The 20,632-nt window shown below is 42.8% G+C and overlaps 1 protein-coding gene across 2 annotated transcripts in view; it reads right to left on the reverse strand.

Annotated features, from left to right (window-relative positions):
- Positions 1 to 692: 692 nt before the first annotated feature.
- Positions 693 to 20,632, reverse strand: part of DDRGK1 (DDRGK domain containing 1) — a 99,649-nt gene continuing 79,709 nt past the window's right edge. For both annotated transcript variants that reach the window (XM_075128138.1, XM_048846383.2), the window contains exons 5-9: positions 13,372 to 13,494; positions 10,647 to 10,685; positions 6,176 to 6,232; positions 4,776 to 4,824; positions 693 to 2,553 (exon numbers count right to left, since the gene is read on the reverse strand). In XM_075128138.1, the coding sequence (XP_074984239.1) occupies positions 2,381 to 2,553; positions 4,776 to 4,824; positions 6,176 to 6,232; positions 10,647 to 10,685; positions 13,372 to 13,494 (441 nt within the window). In that variant the 3' untranslated portion in view covers positions 693 to 2,380. The remainder of the gene's footprint in view (positions 2,554 to 4,775; positions 4,825 to 6,175; positions 6,233 to 10,646; positions 10,686 to 13,371; positions 13,495 to 20,632) is intronic.

Here is a 20,632-nt window from a genome sequence, read left to right on the forward strand (position 1 = left end):
AAGAGCAAAGTTCAAGCAGCAAGGCCAGGCACCATTTAAGCCCCACATTAAGAGGTTAAAGAGAGGGTTAACTGGCACAGAGAACCTTGCCTGGACTCTCCGTGGTGCAGTGCATTTCATCCTAAACAACTAACCTCTTGGCTCTTAGATCTGCTCTTCTCGGAAGAAATTTTAGCATTTGAATAGACATGATCTTAGACGTTTGCTCCTGCTGACCATGGTGTGCTAGAAGTGCCACACTGACATGGCTTTCTCAGCCGCCGAAACACACTCCTCCAGCACATTTCCCTCTGGGTAAAGATGTGCAAGGAAACTACAATACCAAACATATGAGTGATCTAAGAGATTCATTATGTAATATTTGTGAAGGTTTTGAAGATGGTGCACCTCACAAAACCACTAACTGGCTCCAAAGTCATTCAATGCAAGAAAGACAGGCCTCTTTCCATTAGACAAGTTATGCAGGGGGAGCTGCAGAAGGAAGCTTGCACTGAACAATGGACACGATTTTGATTTGTTACGTCCTGAGTAACTGCATGTACACTTCAACGCACTACTGGATTCAACGGTGTTACTTTGCTGTATTAAAATCTGACCTGATCTCTGTTACTTACCCTCTTAACTTTAAAAATCAACTCACAAGTTGTTTAAAAAAAAAAAAACAAAAAACAACTCACATGCGCTCAAAAGTCTGCAATTCTCCCCACTGTATTTATTTTACTAGGAAAACAGTCCATATCAGGACAGGACAAAACAAAAGAGATAGCAGCAGCATAAACCCCAACCTAACTCTGAATAATTCAGACACTTTGAAAAGCCCTAAATCAACCAATGTATCTGGTGGTGACTGACTGCCTCTGCGGAGTGGTGAAATGTGTCAGCATTCACATCAGGTACAGGAGGCAGCGTTACAACTGAACGTTGCCTCCCATAGCGGGTAGGTTTAGCAGGAATGACACTGTTAACAGAAACATTTCATTTGCGTATTATTGCTACATCATCACATTTACAGTGAATCAGAACAGCAAGATTTCCATTCAGCTCAGTTCTACCTGGACTTTTCATGTAAAAATAAGTTTTGTAAGGACAAAACCCAGTGCCTAAGTGCTGTATGTCAGATTCACAAGTACAATGTATTTACAGCAGAAAGATAATTAGCAAAGCACCCATCTGACTATATAGCAAATTATTCTCACATAGGCAATAAATCCCCCCGCCTCCCAAACATTTAAAGCTACGACGACACAACAGTCTCTTAGAAATATTCTCTTGGTTGTAGCAATTGCACTTCGAAAGTCCTGGAAGTTAGTCTCCCCCTTGTGTTGTTATTTTTTAAAATAATCCAGAACACCCAAACCTTTTAGTAGTTACATGTCTGAAACGTGCAGTCTCACTGACTTGGCATGGACATTCGCATGGAAGGCATGTCAGGATATAACAGGGTACACAAGGGTGACCATAATTAGGACTGATCTGTACAGTAAGCTGGGGATGTTCATTGTGCTCTGTGTTTCTCTCTCTTTCTGGCTGCAGACACAACAAGAGTGCACTTTGGCTGCTTGCCACACTTTTAGCATTATATAAACAAGAAAACAGAGGAATTTCCTTGGCAAACGCTTTTAAGCAAGAGAATGTTTGAAGTTCTTTGAACCTGTGAAGTACTATATAAAGAGTTATCATTACAACCAGAACAGAGAGAAACATCTAATATAGTTTTCTTTTTATCTTCTACAACAATTCTAGATAATACAGTAAAATCTGCAAATGTCATCTGCTTAGATCTACTGTTTCAGCCTGTAGCCAGCACGCCCAGAAGACGACCTTAAAACTAGGAGTATAACACAGTACAGCTGCATAGCTGGCCTGGGTAACACCAACTGCAGCTCCAAAAGCAACTGTAATGTGACAGGGACGCGGGATTTGGAAGCAAAATGGTCTGATTGGTAGGGTGCACACAGTTACCCAGCATGCTCGTCCATCTCACAGCAACACAGGGCTCTGAGCTTTCAGAGTAAACTGAAAATTTTGGCTGTGCTTTTATGTGCACTTGGGGCTAAATTCCACCCTCTAATGCGTGCACAGGGAAGTCACTGAAATCACGGAGCCACAGATGCACAAGAGAGTGTAGTTTAGCCCTGGATTCTTTTTTAGTGTCTTCTGGGGGGGGAGGGGGCGGGGGGAGGATGTGGCTCCATTTTATTCTGATTATCTACTCTAATTAATTGAGAAGCAAACCATTGGATAATGTCTTGCAGTTCATGTTTAAAAGTAACCACCACATCTCTTTTTCACGGTTATGAATAGACAGGGATACTTTTAATGACCTGTGTGTTATTAATTTACTCTACTGCAGTATCTTCCCACACTGTGAAATGGATTATCATGCTGTGCTCTGAGTGACAGCTCTGCTCTCAGGTTGGAGGTTGATGAGGGAATTGCTTGCTTGGGCCAGTTCTGCAATGGAGACTCGTCCTCTCTGTTTGATAAACTGAGCCACTGCGGTCATCTCCTCTGGAGTGATATAGATGAACTTTCCTCGGTCATCAATCACACCTAAAAGACAAACGTGACCAGTCAATACTTCAAAGCTAACTACATTTCCCCAATAGACATTAATGACCCCACACCTTTAGTTAATTCAGGGACTACATTTACAGAGCACAAACTAAATTCCAGATTTAGCAAGGTGCTGTGGTCCAGCAGACAGGGGCACTGGCCTAGGAACAAGGAGACTTGGGTTCTTCTATTCCTAACTCTGCCATTGGCCTGCTGGTGACCTTGGGAAACACACTTCTGTGCCTTCCCCTCATACTTGGTCTGTCTCGTCTATTTAAATTGCTAGGGTTTGGGGGCAGGGAGTGTTTCTTCCGTGGTATTTGTATAGTGCCTAGTGCAAGGGGACTCCAGTCTACTTCATTATCCTCCTTAAAACACTCCTTTGCTGCAATGCCTACAAAGAACTTAATATTTAGGCTGCTGGTGTGCGGAGACCACAGCCTGTCAATCTGATCAATACTGTCTCCTTTTTTCCCTGTACCCCTTATCTGCCTGTATCCACCTGTTGTCTTGTTTTATACTTTGATTGTTAACTCTTTGCGGCAGGGATCATCATTTTGTTCTCTGTTTGTACAGCGCCTAGCACATCGGGGTCCTGGCCTATCACCGGGGCTTGCAGGAAAATAGTCTCTCTTGGGTTGAGGGGCAGTAAAACAACACATATGATAAAATCAAAGGAGTGTACTGCTAGTATTTATTGTAATAAAGACAAAAAGAAAAGGAGGACTTGTGGCACCTTAGAGACTAACCAATTTATTTGAGCATGAGCTTTCGTGAGCTACAGCTCACTTCATCGGAATGCATCTGATGAAGTGAGCTGTAGCTCGCAAAAGCTTATGCTCAAATAAATTGGTTAGTCTCTAAGGTGCCACAAGTCCTCCTTTTCTTTTTGTGAATACAGACTAACACGGCTGTTACTCTGAAACCTGTAATGAGACAGTAACACATTCACAACTGTAGCCCAAGTTACCAGCACTACAAGGCAAGTGCTCTAACCCCTGTGTTATCGAGCCTCCTTTAGCAAACCCTCTTCAGTCCTTCAGATAATTTAGCTCCCTTGAACATAGGCAGTACCTTTCCCTACCTGTCAAATGATGACTGGAATGAACAACACTTGCTATTACCATGATTGTATCTATTCAGGGGGCATCGACTTAAACATATGGATTGAGGCCAAACACTGGCCGAATTCCTAATGGACACTTGTAGAATTAGAAGCTATTTGAACTTAATTTTTACAAGTGGATTAGATTTTAGGCTGGCAGCATCTCAGTCGAGTGTGTAGGCTCCTCTACCAGCTGAGGAAAGGAAAATCCTAATCTAAACAGATGCACAGTTCCAGGGCTTTTTTTGGTTTGTTTTGGTTATTTGGCGCTTCGGGTTTTTCTTTCTTAACTTAGAAACAAAAAAGAGTCAAAGCAACCCTAACAGTTTTGTCTAGTCCTTGTCTCCACCACTTCCCAGCCCCCCGGGGAGGCTTTCCCCAAGCCAGCTCCTGCTCTCTGCTGCTGTTTCCCTCTTCACCTCCTACTGACAGGTGTGGAAAGCCCCCACCCACGTCCTTCCCTGACCCCCATCTCTCCTGTCTGCTTCCCCTGCCCAAGAGGCAGGAAGCCACATATGCAATTTCCTGTAGGGCACATGACTAAGAGCAGGCATGTGATCCATAACTGCTACTCCCAGTTTTAAAGGCCTTCAGAGCTGTAACAAGAGCACTGGGATAGCCTGTATGCACCCCAAGGTCTAGTGCCCTGGGACAGTCCCTTTTCTAGGCTCTAGGTGTTATGTTTTTTAAAAACAGGTTTGCAAACTACCGGAAAACCCCCACAATGAGACTTTTCTTATTGCAAAAATAATGTAGCTCTCAGAGAGAGTGAAATTCATACCTGTGCAGCCTAGCAATGCCTGTATGCAGCTCAAGTGCTTCAGTGGGTGAAGGTGCGTTATTTTGATTCTGTACCGCAACAACTATCAGGTACAAAAATGCTAGAGCACCTCTCCAGGATGGCGCTCCATTTTAAACCACCCAAGTTTCAAAGCTGAAATTAGGGTAATTAACATATCTACTGATCAAGTCAAGTAGGAGTCCTTGGTGATTACAGGATAAATTAAATAGAAGCATTTTCCTACTACTTGGCTGAGGGGTTCGATGCATTTTCTGCATCAACTATTCACATAGTGAACAACTCAACAGAAACCCGTAACGTTTCCACTGTCACCTGTTAGAGTGCCATCTGCCATCAGGTCTTGTACTCTACCAATTGCATCCTGTTGGAGGGGTGGGAAAAAGAACCAGTTAAAAGGAGAGAGATCTCACATTTCCAGGCATATCAGAGAGACGGTGCTTCATGTCTTATTCTCGAGTGCAGAATATTTAGGTGAAACATGCATATCAGCATTTCTACACAAATGCAAGTGATAAGCCTGTTATCGGGACAAGGTTTTGTTTTAGCCAGGATGCGGTCAGCCTCTGTAATCCGGTGTATGCAAATAGCTCCCTCCCCACAAGAGGCTGTTCTTGCAATCTTATCTGAATGTGAGAGGTATGATTTACATATTTAATGGACGGGGATTGCATAGACACCTCTTGAGCATTGACAAAGAAGGGTGTGTGTGTACAGAAACAAAAGGGCCAGACCATGCAACTATGCCAATGTACACCAGCTGAGGATATGGCCCAAATACAGTAATGAAAATGTATTTGTTCTGCTTAAAGTCTGTTGTGTTCTCCACTGGCCCAAAAGGTAACATGCCGAATTTATCCGTGGGGTAACTCCAAGGTTACACTAGGACTCAATGTGACCAGATGAGCTTTGATTATTTATAGAGCAGGTGACGTGCTAGGTGTGTCAGAATCAAATCAAATACATGGCCCCTCCCCAAACTGCAGACAGAGCTAAGGCAGAACAGGAAGAGAGAACTGTAGACCGGGAGGGGAGCGGGGGGAGAAGAAAGAGAAACGGAGGACAGAGGCCAAAAGGTACAATGTAAGGTCAAGATTTCTCTTGGAAGGCTCTTTATAGTTTTTGCAGGAGTGAGGTTGCTTGTTTTTAATAAGAAAACACATCCTAAAAACATTTAACCATTTAAAAATAATTTAGCAGGCTATAAATTGGGGAAGGGGGCAGCGTGGGAGGAAAGTCTAGGGACAAAAAAATTAACATCTGTTCTCTTACTGTACATGAAACAGTATGGCTAATGTTGCAATTTTCCCCACTCGTCTGGGCAGCTTCCACCCTATCCAACAATGACCATGCTCGTAGCTATATTTTAGGTGACTCTGTAGCCCCAAATAACCCAAACTGGTTAATAAGGAGAGAGCACGCAAGCGTGTGCTGGATACAAGGAAAGGCTGGGATTACAGCTCCAGTGGCCAACAAGAAGTGCTGGGGTACAAGACATTCTGAGCATGCTCCTTCATGGCAAGGACTCATTGGCTGATGAAGTTATTGGCTGGATGGCTCTTCCAATGAATTCCTTTAGGGTGGCCCTTCTGTTGAACTTCAGTCAAAACCCAAGTATTTTCAGTAGGACCACCAAGATTCACATGGAAATTACCCACTTTACCAACACTCCCATTATTGGTATTGGTGTATTAGGTCTGGCTTGTAATGCTTACCTGGGTTCTTAACCCCAAATGGGAAGCCAGGTCTTCCAGAAGAACCACCTTTGCATTCTACGGAAACAAAGAAGAGTTATAAGCAGCTGATGAGAATGGGGACTAGATTTTTATCTGTTTGGCCACAGAAATATGCAGGATGCATCTAGTGGGAGAGAAACTAGAATTCAAGTTCACAATTCCTAGCAAACTCTCCTGCTTGGGAAACAACTGAGTTGAATCATTTATTTAAATCAGTTTTGCTTACAGAGAAATTAGAGGCTCTTTTCCACCTGCGGATGAAGCACTGCATGTGTTTCTAGAGATCTGTTCTGACCAATCTCGTATTTTAGAGAGGCAAGATAAGCAGAAACATTTTGGACTACTGACGTGCAGATATTCATAGAAGGGCCTGACTGTTCTTCCTGCAACCTGTATCTCTCCCCGCCAGGATTAAGGTAAGCTTTCAGTTTGCACAAAGCTATTCCTTTGCACTTCAGTTTGGGATGCTGCAAATTACGTTTAAAAAAAAAAAAAAAGAAAAACTGGGCCAGACCTCCTGGTGTATTAAGCTCTTGGGTGGTTTGTCTGCTTTTTTTCCCCGTGTTTTTTTTTTAACACAAATGTTGTTGCCTTAATGAGCTTCTTTAGCTAGTTAATCCCTTATCTAGTTTCTCATAGTCAGAGATGTACTCCGAGTGCTCTGTCAGAGGAGCAGTGTGATATGGACTAAGAACAGAACTGGGAGCAAAGAACTCTTGAATTTTCCAATTGGCTTTGGCATGGATTCCCTGGGTGACTTTAGCCAAGTCATTTAGTATCTGATTCACCACTGCTTTACTCTAGTCTTACACTGATGTAACCAGAGGGACTTACACAGAAGAAGACTGGAGTCGTACAATGCCCTGGTGAAACGGGAACTCAACCACTCCATGCTGTGGTTTCCCCATCAGTAAAATGGGTTAATATCTCATTTATCTAAATGCACTGTAAAGATGCATTAATGCTTGTGAGGAGCTCTAAATATAAAGGGCTATAGAGGTGCTAAGTATTATTCTCTTTTAGTTCCAGGCCACTATTCCTTCCAGTATGGTGGGACGGCAATATCTTGGGGAGCTTTACAATTCCAGATGCAAGTATTACGTTCGAATTGGACAGAACCATTTCAGAATGAGAACGTTTATGTTTTGACTGATTTAAGGACACAGCAACTCTAACCTGAATGGACATCTGGGAAATAAAGAGGTTGTACACAGTCATGCCCTCTCTCATTAAGGGAAAAAAACAAACAGAAACAAACAAAAAAAAAACCACAGACTTACTAGTTGTGAAGTTAGACACAGCCAAGCTAGAGAACTGACTACCATGGACTGAAGATACAGAACTGAAACCAGTCCATGGAATTCAGTTCTCAGAGCTGGGAACTGCTATGGATCATCACATCTTCATTTTAAAGGATAGGGGGCAAAAAAAACCCCAACCAAAAACAAACAAACAAACAAACTCCCACCCCTTTATGAAATGAGAAGAGAGGATTTAAATCTTCCCTTAAAAACAGTCATCCCCGAACTACTGAAAGAGTTTACTGGAAGCTTTCCAGGTGAATCGCTTATCATGGCTGGTATTCTAGGAACTCAAGGCTCTCTTTTGCAGAAATACAGTCACCGAAGCTTGAGGCCTGATTCATGGCAGAGCACTTAAGCATGCGCTTAACTTCCAAAAACACACGCTGAAGTTCCATTAATTTCAATAGGCCGGCATGTGCTTAAGTACTTTGCTGAACTGGGGCCAGACACTGTAATTTAGGGTCAAGTCCTGCTCTGGTTATTTACACAATGAATCGCACTGTAATCAGGGGGAGGATTCATGTGAATAAGGGGAGCAGAATTTTGACCTTACTTCCGAGAGAGCGTCTACGTGCACTTGGGATTTAACCCCCAGCCCCTTTTGGTATTTTTGCCACAGGTTCTTTTTAAAAACAAACTGGCAGCCACCTGAAGCTGCTCAGAGGTTTGAAATGGGGAGTCCAAGTGGAAATGATTTAATGGGCTGAGGCACAGTCTGAGGTGCATCTGTATGTTTCTTTTTGCATTTTGGGCTGCCTCACCAGCACTTTGCCCACTCATCCTTCTCCAGCGGGACTACTTCCCACGATCCCGAGCCTCCCTGCAGCTTTCAAACAACCGCCAATTAATTTGTAAAGTACCGATTGGGCCCACAGAGGCATCCTTTTTGTGAAGTGGCCTACACAGCTCTGGCACCATGTCCAAACCCAGCGGCTTTTCTGGTGCTCCACTGCATCTCTTTCAAAAGCCAGAGCCCCCAGTTTGTAACGACACAATCGGTTGCTGGGGAATGGAAACGCTTTTGGCACAGAGTTCACACACACACAAGCAAGATCACAGAGGCCTGAGACTTTAGGAGCTGCAGATGAATTTAATAACCAAGGAATTTTCAAAGGAGCCTGAGGGAATGAGGCACTCAATCTCCATCTAATTTCACTGGGATCTGGGTGCTTCACTCCCTTTGAGTCCTTTGTAAATCCAGTCTTAATCAGAAAATTCCAACCCCAAAAAACAAACCAAAGAGAGTCTACATTTCATGTAAAATGTACCTAGGAATAAAATAGGAAGCAAGCTGCCTCCACTCAAAAACTGACACAGTCAGAACAGCTTCCTCAACAGAAAGGTTAAATTACAATTCTTTTTTTTTTTTGAGGCATCGGCTGCTCTTTCAGACCACGTGACAGATGCTTTCAGACTGATGCTGCCGTATTAGCACTGTTTTAGCAGAGAAGTCATTCCTTCTGAAAAAGCAACAACATATCCAGCTAGGAGGGATTGTATGCTGCCCTTGTCTTCTCTAAACCAAGTATATTTTCAAGCTAGAGAGAAAGTTAAAAATGTTAAAGAAAATAACGCTCCCAATTCTGCCATCCATCCCTATTCAGCAACGTATGTGCTGAAGTGCCTTCCTGAATTGGGATGTTTTTCTGAAGCAGGGCCTTTTGCATACGCTTATGTCCCACTTGCTGAGCTTATGGTTTCACATGAATCAAGCTGTCTTAGCTTTCAGGTCTCAGAGTCACACACTGTTATTGCTTCTCCAGTTTCAGACAGACAATGTATATGGCAGTCAAAATGTAAGTTGAGGCTTCTATTTTAACTGGAGAGTGCGAACCACCACAAATACCCCAAACTTTAAAAATGAAGCTCCCCAAGGCTATTAAAAGGAAGCCTAAGACACCCTGATGAGTGATCTTTTCTACAACAACACCTCTCTAAAGGTTAAGACACGGCCACGCATCTCAAGGGTAGAGAAGTTAGAGAGGAAATCAAGTGAGAGGTTTATGTGACCTTTATTGTGCTTGTGTTTCAAGAGGATCAAAAAAATGCACGTGGTACAACAGATACCACACAAATTCAGCAATCCTCACTCTCATTCAGCGGTGGGGGGAGGGGAACAAAACTGCAATGGAACCAGTGAATTAAATAAAAAATAATAATCATTACTGTGCCTTCAACATTCGCAAACTCAGGGCCGAATCTTGTATGGCATGGAGTGTCCTCAACTACCACTGACCTCTATGTGAGTTGAGGGCAACCACCACCTCACGGGACTGGGCACCAAGCAACTGGCTAGGTACATTTTTTTTTTAAAAATATAGTAACTTTTCTAGTCAAGACTCAGAAATTTTACTACAAGGACTATGGGTGTGTCTACACTGCAGTCAGAGGTGCAATTCAGCACCCGAGCTAGCTCTGATCTAGCGAGCACGAGTGCAAAGAGCAGTGAAGAAGCAGCAGCATGGGCTGTACAAGCCCGTGCTGGGTACTTACTCGGCAGCTAGCCCCTGCTGCTGTGGCTTCATAGCTACTGGTCTTTGAGCTACCTAGGTCAATGCCACTGTGGTGCGTGTACTTGTGCTCCAATTACACCTCCAACTGCAGTGTAGACAGACGTCATTGCTGCCAAGTCCAGATTACCCTATGAGGGTCTTTTAAAGGTGGAATGAAATGCTCAGTTATTGATAACTTCTAAAAGGAAATAACATGTTCCTAAAGTGATCTGCTTAAACTGGAATATCTAGAACACTATCCCAAAGCAAACAGGAGAGTAAAATTCTATGTAAACATTTCCAGGGTTTTACTTTAAGTATCCAAGGTACCAATTCAACTCCTGGGGGCACGTGTTGACTTCAGTGACTGGGGTACAACAGCCATAGACATAAGTGCCAAAATATGGCCACGAGATAAGAGGAGGAGGAACTACTCCAGCAACTATTCACACATTTGTGAGCTGCAAGAGCAAAACATACATTGTAGTTCAGGTCCATGTAATGCTTGAATACTTGTTTTATTAAATATCCACCTAATATTAACAAAAGGGTTCCCTTCTTTATAAAGTTCTCCGCCAATAAACGTTTTCATAATAAAAATAATAAATAAAACGAACACACACTGGATATAAAGAAAGCGGAATGGTAGCTTACCTTAATGTAGTTGATAAATTCCGTTAGAAAGCTATGGGACTGGATACAGCAAGGAAAACTGTTATTAATTCAAATGAATAGAAATCAAATCAAATGTGTCTGCAAATTGATGGAAAAACAAGGGTTATAAAATAGACTTAATCGTATAAGGCGCTGTATGAGGGACAGATTCTCATTTGTTGCACCAGTGTAAATCTGGAGTTAATATCATCTACGAATTTGCATGGATTTATCCAAAATCAAAACAAGGCTCAAGGTGTCCGTATTTAAATTAAGTATATATTTTATACCTGTCCAACTAGAGCAGAAATATCCAATTTCTATCTTCTTTAGGTCTATGCCAGAGGTAGTGTGTTGCATTCACGTTTAGACCAAGTTACTTTCTACACCTTCTAGTCAGTTACCAATATCGAGGACCAAACCGTGCCCTCTGCATGTGGGAAGGGCGGGGCGTGGAGTGATATCAATGGGAGGCCGCTCAGATGCATCCAAGGGCAGAATTTAGCCTGGAATCATCATCGCACAAGAGAAAGTGGAGCCAATTTCTTTTAAACTTGGATGCCCAAAATTAGGCATCCAAATCCATTGTTAGGCATCTAAATAAAAGCTGCCTGATCATCGAAGGCGCTGCGCAACCAAAATTTGCATTCAAGTGAATGGAAGATGCTGGTGCTCAGAGTCTCTGGAAATTATTAAGTCATTTATATTAGTTGCCCAGCTACAGATTTAGGTGCCTAATTCTAGACACTCAAGCTTGAGAATGCTGGTAACCAATAACTGACGAGTAACCAATAACTACTGACAGAGCATGTGACTGCCGTAGGGTGACCAGATGTCCCGATTTTATAGGGACAGTCCCGATTTTGGGGTCTTTTTCTTATATAGGCTCCTATTGCCCCCTCCACCCCCATCCCGATTTTTCACACTTGCTGTCTGGTCACCCTAGATTGTAGCAGGATAGTGGATGTCTCATAAAGCACAAGGCAAAAAGCAGACAGCCTTCCAGCCATGTTAGCGCTGACAGCAGCCCTGTATAACTGCGTATCTTGGAATGTCTTTGTTTAACAGGCATTTGAAATATGTACTTTATAAAAAAATACACTAAGTTGAGAACAAGGCCCCAACTCCCATCTTAAGCAAGTAAAGCCCCTTTCCGCTGCCATTTACATACAATAACCATCCTGGTCTAGGATCTTATACACCCCAGATTCCTTTGCCTCCCCCCAAACAAATTAATGTGACCACGTTATATACTCCTGTTTAAAGGGAGCTGATCATGTGACAATCTTGTCTTAGCTGTGACTGATCTCCCAAGAGCACCTGTGGTATAACTGACACAGCGGCTTAACACTGCATGTAACTGAAACAGATGGAAAAAGTCTGTTTTAGCCACATTTTGCTGCTGTAAGACACTGCTACGCAAACGTTCAGAAATGCCAATGGCACAGCAAGGGTAGATTTACAAAGGAACTGATAGAAGTTAGCCACCCTAGTCAAACTAACTTTCAGTGGGAGCTTGGCACCAAACTGCCCTTTGTACCTCTGAAGATCTAGTCCACCATCACTAACGTGGCATGACTTACATTGGTCCTAATTTAGAGCCTTGATGAATGCTTCTTTGGTTTAGAGTGGGTGGCTGGACGGGGAGGGGTGGAATCACCACTACCAATCTGATTTACACCGATGCCACCTCACTGAACAAACTGGGGTCGCAGCAGTGTAAGAATTTTTGACACTTAAAAAAATGTTATGCTAAAATCAAATGCATTCAGCTGCAAACGTTTGGAGCACGAGGTCTCCATTCTCTTCATTATTTCACAGCACTTAAAATTAAAACAAAGCAAACCATTTAGCCTCTAATGGGTTATGAATCTCGTCTTGAGAATCTTGCCTTCCACAGTGGCAGCATTAAAAAAAAAAAGTCATGTACCATGATGTGAAATACCACATTTTATCAGCAGCATCCAAAAGACATGCTCGTATGCAGCCACAATAGAGTGCCGCAGTCCTATGCAGAGGGTAAGGAATTAGCAAGTCGCTTCCATCGCAGAGTGTACAGTTCTAACAACACACAGCCAGAAACACCAGAGATATGGGCATTGTAATGCTTCATTTAATAAATTACTTTTAAAATCAGCTTTAGTTCAGTTTCATTCCCCTGAAATTAGTGATAATTAAACCCCTTAGATATTGAAGCTGGATTTAAAACATACTTGGCAGCTATTTTGGAATCAAACCCTGCCTTCGGAATTGCGCTCTTCCACTGTTATCTGCCCTTCTAGCAGCCCTTTCTGCACTTGTACCGCAGGGTTTCTAACCCTAGGAAGGCATTCGGATTACAGAACTCCTCGGCTAATTCAGCCATGCTGTAAGCAGATGGAACCCCATTGGGGGTTTGCACTCCTTTCCACGTGAGCTGAATTTGCCCCTTCGCATTTCTCTCTAAATCCAAAGGTTGGTATAAAACTTTCTAATGTTCTCCAGTAAATGCTCTAGGTTCACATTTACTATATACCAGATCTGTCATTAAAAGGCAAAAAAAATTCCTCACATGCACTCAGCACACACCACCCAAGTAACTCACCCAGGACTCAATTCAGAATGGTTTGGATGGGTTTTTTGATTTTTACAACAATAAGGGGATAAAATGTAATCAGGACAATTTCAGTCCCAGGAAGCTGGGTGGGAAGTCAGGAATTCTGGCTGCAGTGACAGCACAACGTACCTCTTCCTCGGTCATTGCTTCTTCAACACCCTCCTCTTCAACTACAAAACTCTCCTTCAGCTTGAGGTACTCTTCATGCTCCCTCTGCTCCTCTTCTTCTTTTGCTTTCTTTTGTTCCTCTTCCTGCAGAAAAATGAAGTGCTCAAGTCATTCCTCCCCAAACCAGGTTTAGTTTAATGGAGACCCTGCTTACTTTATCATTTGGGTGCCAATCGGGTTCGCTGGGACAGGCCAGGAACAGAAGGACTTTCTGAAAACTGAAACTTTCAGTCTCTCCCTTGATTGCATCATTAATTTCACAAGCAGCTCTGCCTCTGCCCTTCTTTTAATACAGTAATTGTCTCAGTCAGTTCAGCCCTTCCTGGGCTGGCTCGGAAAAGATCTGATGAAGGGGAGAGAGACACTTTTATATAGCAAACTGCTTCCTCAATTTGCATGAACACATTTCTTCTGCAGTGCAAGCTACAGGAAGTCCCTGCCCCCAAACCATACATTAATGCAACCTATCCATTTTCAGTTACTGACCCTGATTCTGCTCTCACTTATACCCATGTAAAACAGGAGTAACTACTGAAGTCAGTGGAGTTACACTGGTGGCAAACAAGTGAGAAAGAAGAATCAGGCCTATTACAAGGTTTCAAAAAAATAGTTTTTTTGATGGCAGACCACTCAACTGGTTATATGTAAAAGATACAAGGAGCTGTATTAACTGCCTAGTTTATGAACAGAACATAAGAGGTGGCCATAAGGAGAGAAATAAAGTTCTTCAGTGAGCGGTTCACTCTAGTTAGCTAAAAGCTGCGCATTCTGGTGCCTTTCAAACATTTGTAGTCACTAATACTAACTGTGCCTTATAAAGCATTTTAAATCTTCAAAGCTGGGTACAATTGGTAATTAAATCTCCTAACCGCCCTGTGCTGGGGGCATCACAACCATCGAACAAGAGAGGAAAACAGAAGCACACATATTAAGTGACTTGCTCTAGGCTGCCTAGCAAAATCAGGGGCACAGCCAGGATGGGATTGCAGGGGTTTCGTGCTCAGAGACAGGGCTTGCTCTAGGCTTTTTGCCACCCCAAGCTCCGAGAGTGCAACTGACCAAGCGAAAAGGGTGGCCGGAATACCGTCCCTTGAAATGTGCCACCCCAAGCATGTGCTTGGTTTGCTGCTTTCTATGCATTTTTTCCTACTGTTCTCAGGAGGAAATAATGCCACCACCACAGTAAGCTATTGTTGAAGCAAAATTCTGCTCTGCCTGTTTCTAATGGTGAGCTGTCCCCTCCGTTCCACACCGAAATAACGATAGCAGTTGCTTCCTTAAACGGAGGGAAATTGAACCATTGCATCAATAAAATGTACACAGAAAAAAAAACAAAACAAAACAGGTCCTATCATGAAATATAATCCATGAACACATGTATTAAGGGACACTGTTCAGAGCCAGACCCTACAAGAGACAGGATTGGGCCCTTAGAACACAGCATGGATATATCTGCCCTGTAGTAGACACAGCCAAAAAATTATTATATGCCTCAGCACTCCCAGGCTGAGTCACTCGTGGGCTGCATCCACCCTGATTGAATTGGCCTCGTTAGCACTGGCCCCCCACTTGGTAGGGCAACTCCCATCTTTTCAGGGGTGTGTATTTATGCCTGCCTCCTGTATTTTCCACTTCATGCATCTGATGAAGTGGGTTTTAGCCCACGAAAGCTTATACCCAAATAAATGTATTAGTCTCTAAGGTGCCACAAGGACTCCTCGTTGTTTTTGCTGATACAGACCAACACGGTGGCCCCTCTGAAACTTGTGGGACTGTGGCCCTAAAGAGTAATTATGGTGAAAAAGTGACTGAAAAAAAGCACCTAATTTCTTACCAGATCTGATCCTTTTGTGCATTCAGAGTCAAATGGGGAAGTTTTGCTGCTTTTTATTCCTGCAGATTTAACACAGCTTTTGAGAGGGAGTGGGATTATTTTCTGGGTCCTGCTTCACCAAAAAGGTTATTAACTAAGATCCAGCTGCAGAATCTTTATTATTAGCAGCACATGAGCCTGAAAGAACACAGCCTGGCTCTCAGAGCCCTTCTTCACTTGTAAACTGAGCCAATTTGATCTAGAATCACTGAGACACATCAAAGTCCTTCACAACTCTGTCCCTATCACATCTCTGTAACTCAAATGCTATGTAGAATTTTGAAGCACAAAAAACCTGACAACACTTTCAAAGGGAAGTGATAAGAGTTGACTCCTTCAAAATTTCCAGGTGGTTGTTCTGCAAAAATCAAAAGACAACTGGCCCATTTACAACAGTCAGACATCATTTTCCTGTTTCTAAGAGGCTGACAAGCAAACCAACCAACCCAGTCTCTCTCTCACACGTCTAAAGAGCTGTGCCTTTGACTTCAGTAGGACTAAAACCTGCCACAATGTTAGTGTCAGTATTTCCACATCCAGCACACTGTAGGAAACACATCAGTGCGAGGAGATTGACAAAGCGTGCCATTCTTGGTCTCACGTCTTTTTTCTTTGGTCACTCATTGCAAGCTGACCTACACTTACTTCTCAGACCTACAGCTCTCATATTGTGATCAGCAGAGCATTTCCGGGGGTCTGAGCAGCACCTTCAGTAAGAACAATGAAGCATCTGTCAGTCTTCAAGCCTGAATGCTTGTTAGTTTTATTAGCAGGACACTCAGGATTTCCAGAGGCTTTGTTGAACAACTAATCTGAACATAAAAAAAACCCAGCAACTCCCTGGTCAGCTGCTTCATGCATTTCTTTGGTGTAAATTCAACCATGATCAAACCTGAGGACAGACCCAAACTGTAAAGAGAGAAAAAGAGGAGCTTGTATACTAATAAATTCACTGAGAGAGGCAATAAACAGCAGAGATGGAACATGTGGGGAAAAAAACATAGTAAAGCAGGTTTGTCTATTACATTAACACACATGTATTTTCACCTGGCTCTCTTACTACTGTGTCCTTCTTTCATATCACCAAGAACTACAGCTGCTGTGTGGAAAGCGTGGACTCAGGACTAGGCTGGGAGGTGTCCACAGGGGAATCTATCCACCCGTGGAAGTGGTCTACGTTATGAAATAGCTCTAAGATCAGTCCTTAACTACTTGGTTTAGTAGCCATTTGTGGTGCTGCCGCCTGCCTCACTCCCAAGGATTTAGGAAACATGAGGGCAACCAGTGAAAATGTTTCGGGGAGCATGTGGGAGGAAAGCGAAATTAAACCTCTGGGAAAAAAAGCAAAGTACGGTTATGTCGTTTATTTCGGCCTGATCTCAGATCTATTGCTCTCAAGTGAAGCTGCAGGGAACGTGCAGGAGAGAGAATAGACGGGCCACCTCCCTTAAAGGATGGGTGGGGAGTGGGGAAACCCCAGCACTAAGGAAATTTGGTAACTGCCGCTGCTTACATTGGTGGTGGTTTTTTTTTTTTTTTTTTTTTTTTGCTGTGAAGCAGTCGCATCTTACTCCTCTCCCACCTCAACATGACACCATGTTTGGGCTCTCTACAAGTGTAAAGTATTTCTTCTGATCAATTCCTATCCTTCTTTTGAAGTTTTTCAATCCTCTCCGCCCTCTAAGTAAGTCTCTCAGACCCTGGTATAAATTCACACTCCCTCAGAGAATGAACTCCCCTGAAGTCAGTGGGTCCACCTGGATTTGTAACCAACAAGGGAGAACAGAATCTGACCTCTCGCCTCTTACAGGCCTGTGAAGCACTGCACAGTTCTGCAGTGCTATATAAATCACCCCGCCCCATGCTCTACGTGCCGGGAGGATCCTGGCCCAAGAGGATTAGTTTGATGATGATGGTAACTGGGTAGTGAGGCAGCAAGAGGGACATCATCCAGTAGTGCAGACTTCAAACCAGAGCTCTCCCCCTTAAGCCCTTCTTCAGCAAACCATTTAAGTTGAAATGAAGCCACAAGGCAACATGGCCGATGGGGCAGAGTACTGGACTGGGATTTGGAAGACCTGGATTCAATTCCTGGCTCTGCCACTGGCCTGCCAGGAGATCTCAGACAAGTCATTTCTCTCTCTCCCTGCCTCAGTTTCCGCAATTGCAAAATAGGGATAATGGTACTGATCTCTTTTGTAACGCATGGAGATCTATGGCTGAAAAGAACTAGGTATTATTAATTATCATCTAGTCTATCATCCTGATGGTACAGGATTTGCAAGGAGATGGAAGGGGTTCAACAGGGAGCACACATTAGGAGTCAAACAATATTTTTCAAACCCAGAAATATTTTTGAAACCCAAACCGAGTTCCTCTGTATTTCACATTTTCACTGCTTATGCACAGCATCAATCTTTTAAAAACCTCTCTCCCAACTCTAATAATCGGAACTGCTCAAAAGGAATTTTGTTCAAACTTTCTAAATAACTTTACCTTCCTGCCAACATTAAGCATGGGAAATTTTCAGAAATTTATGAATGTTTGAAAATAGCCACAAACTGAAACTGCACTGCAGCCTCAGCTTGTGAGCATCCAAGGGAACGCCGTAGATGCATGTGAATTTAATACATCCTCTCACCACAATTGTACAAGAAGGCTGCACTTTTTTAAAATTAAAGTTTATACTGACAAAATAAAGCATAAGGCCAACATTTAAGTGGGTTGCAGATATCACTAGCAGCACTACACAGGCTAAAAATACAGGCCGAAATTTTCAGACCTAGGTGCTTAAAATTAGGGTCTTCGATATCAAGTTAGGAGACTAAATCTAAATGGCCCAATTTTCAGAAGCACTGAGCGCCCAAAAACCCCAGTGAGTCAGTGGGAGCAGCTGCAACTTGGGAAAAAAATCTGGCCATTTTTATTTAGGCCCTGAAATATGACATTAGAAGCCTAACTTTAGGCATCCAGATATTTTGACCAAAGCCTTGTCTGTGCAATATGGGCATGGTTTTTTAGTTACAGCACTGATTCTAACACCCCAATCCTGCAGTGGTGCATTTTTTTAAATACACAATTAAAACCAGGTCAATGGAAGAGGGGCAAACCTTGGTTCTTTTTATATTACAGCAAGCCGCGTTTCAAAGGCAATTTGCTTTCAGGCAACACATCCTGTTCCAATACAATATTTCATTACAGGACAGGCATGAAGTTACATGTCTGTCTCAATCACACACGCTGTATGCAATTTTTCAAACTACTGTAGATTTGCTGGTGCTGTAGGGAACGAAGGCTACAAAATCCCTGTGCACAGAAACGCAAGCTCTTTACACAAAAGCTTTGCAGATTGCTCACGAAGGGTGCTGTTTTGCAACATCAGAGGAAGTTCGTTCTCATTGATAAGGTGTCGGTCGGTAAACCATTTCACCACCAAAAAACTCCAAGAGCAAAAGGGAAATCCCCATGGTAAGGCACCGCTAAAGCCAATACCAATCATAAAGGAGCTTCTTCACAGACGCAGCCAATCAGGTCACCAGAACACTGGAAAGGAAACTTATAAAATTTAAAAATATATTCTCTAGTTTGCAACACTGCAGCCAAGGGGCAACCACATTTTTTATATATATATATATATAATTACATTTAAAATAGCACCAGTGAGCTCATTTTCTCAGAGTTCGAGATTTTAGTGCCCATGACTCCTATTAAAGAGCAGTTTCCGTTTACAGCTAAGCTTTATGCAATGCTGTGAAAAGTTACCCAGAAGGAATGGACAGCATTTATCCATCCGCCTACAAAAGGTAAACCAGAGTGACTCTGGGATTTCACTTGTCTTTAAGAGTCTCAATTTTTATTAAAGTGCCTGTCTCAAACCACTCAGAGTAGTGGGTTAATAGACAAGATGAGATAAGTGAATACTTTGAAGAACGTCTATAACCAAGTAAATCCAGTTATTGAATTTTGTAAATTGCAACTACAGTAACCCAATCAGGAATCACCCTAACTTTTGGCAAACTTTCCTGGGCCATCAAACTGTCTGGATCACTGGAGAGAATCTAGCTGTTCATTTCGGGTGCAACTAATTTCTCTAGGCAGGCCAAAAGAACAGCATCCCCTACAGGAAGTGAATGTCAACTCTTATGGAAAGGAAATTTCTTTGGGTGGCTCTCTACAAGACACGCACAAAAGGAAGAAATTCGAAGGGTAACTCAGCTAGCTCACTGAGTTTTACTGCTCATTTGTTAATTACTTTGGAGAATAGTAGTCTTGAAATAACTTCTCTTGCATGAATAAATCATGGTGCTCCTACAGAATGGACAGTGTCCATGTGAAAAAACAGTGGGTTCATATGTTAGAATTAACACTATGTACAAAATACCCACCCCCGCCCTTTCACATCCATGACTCTGCTCCTTGCCTTCATCACTGCTCCTAAACATCTTCTCTGAAATTGATGAGAAGAAAAGCACAAAAACCCTAGGGGCAGATGACTGAGCTACTTTGAATTGCAGGAGTAACTGGATGGATTTGAGGCAAGGATCAGGACATCAGGAAGTCTCAGTACAATTTCTAGCTAAACTTTTAATTCTGAATTTACTGCTTTGTGGGATTATGATTCTGCAACAGAAGCGTCAGTACCAAGAGCACCCGCCTCAGACAGAACGTAGAGCTGGAGATACAAAGCTCCGTAACTGACCTCTCTCCCTTTTTTAATTCATGACTAATTAATCTCTGGTTGCATAAACCTTTAGTAATTTGGCCCTTCCATTTTCTAATTGATGTAGGCGGCTCGGAACAGTGTGTGTGCTGCCCACAAGAATTGGTTCAGGACATTACGTTTCTGGTAAGCAATAGTTTAAGGGTTTTTTCCTCCTTTTTTAAAATAAATGGCACATTCTAGCTTAGGCAGTCTGCAAACAGCATCATCTCTCCTGGGCCCTTGCAAAAGATAAAGGCGTCAAACAGGTTAATATTTTGACCTTTGATGTCATAGGCCAAGTCTGTAAAAGGACCTGAAAGCTACAGTGTTGTGCATGGAACACCGCTCTCTGTTAGCACAACATGTGCACTGGGATATACAGTCACCCAATTTTTAACCCTTTTATTCTCTCTGTAAAAGGGCGGACTCGCCCCTTTAAGGGCCAGCCTGGCTTGGTCAATTATCAGACTCTGCTGTGAAGGGAGTCGGTGACTATAAAGGCTAGCAAGCGGCTCCCTGAGGGAGGAAGACTCCAGGTGGTAAGCCCTGGGCATCACAGCTAGGTAGAAAGACCCAGCTGGGAGTTTTGTTTGCTTTTTGAGAGTCTGTGGCCATTTGGACAATAAGTGGAGCACAGAACCAAGAAC

Source organism: Caretta caretta, chromosome 4, assembly GCF_965140235.1.
Source record: "Caretta caretta isolate rCarCar2 chromosome 4, rCarCar1.hap1, whole genome shotgun sequence".
NCBI lineage: Eukaryota > Metazoa > Chordata > Testudines > Cheloniidae > Caretta > Caretta caretta.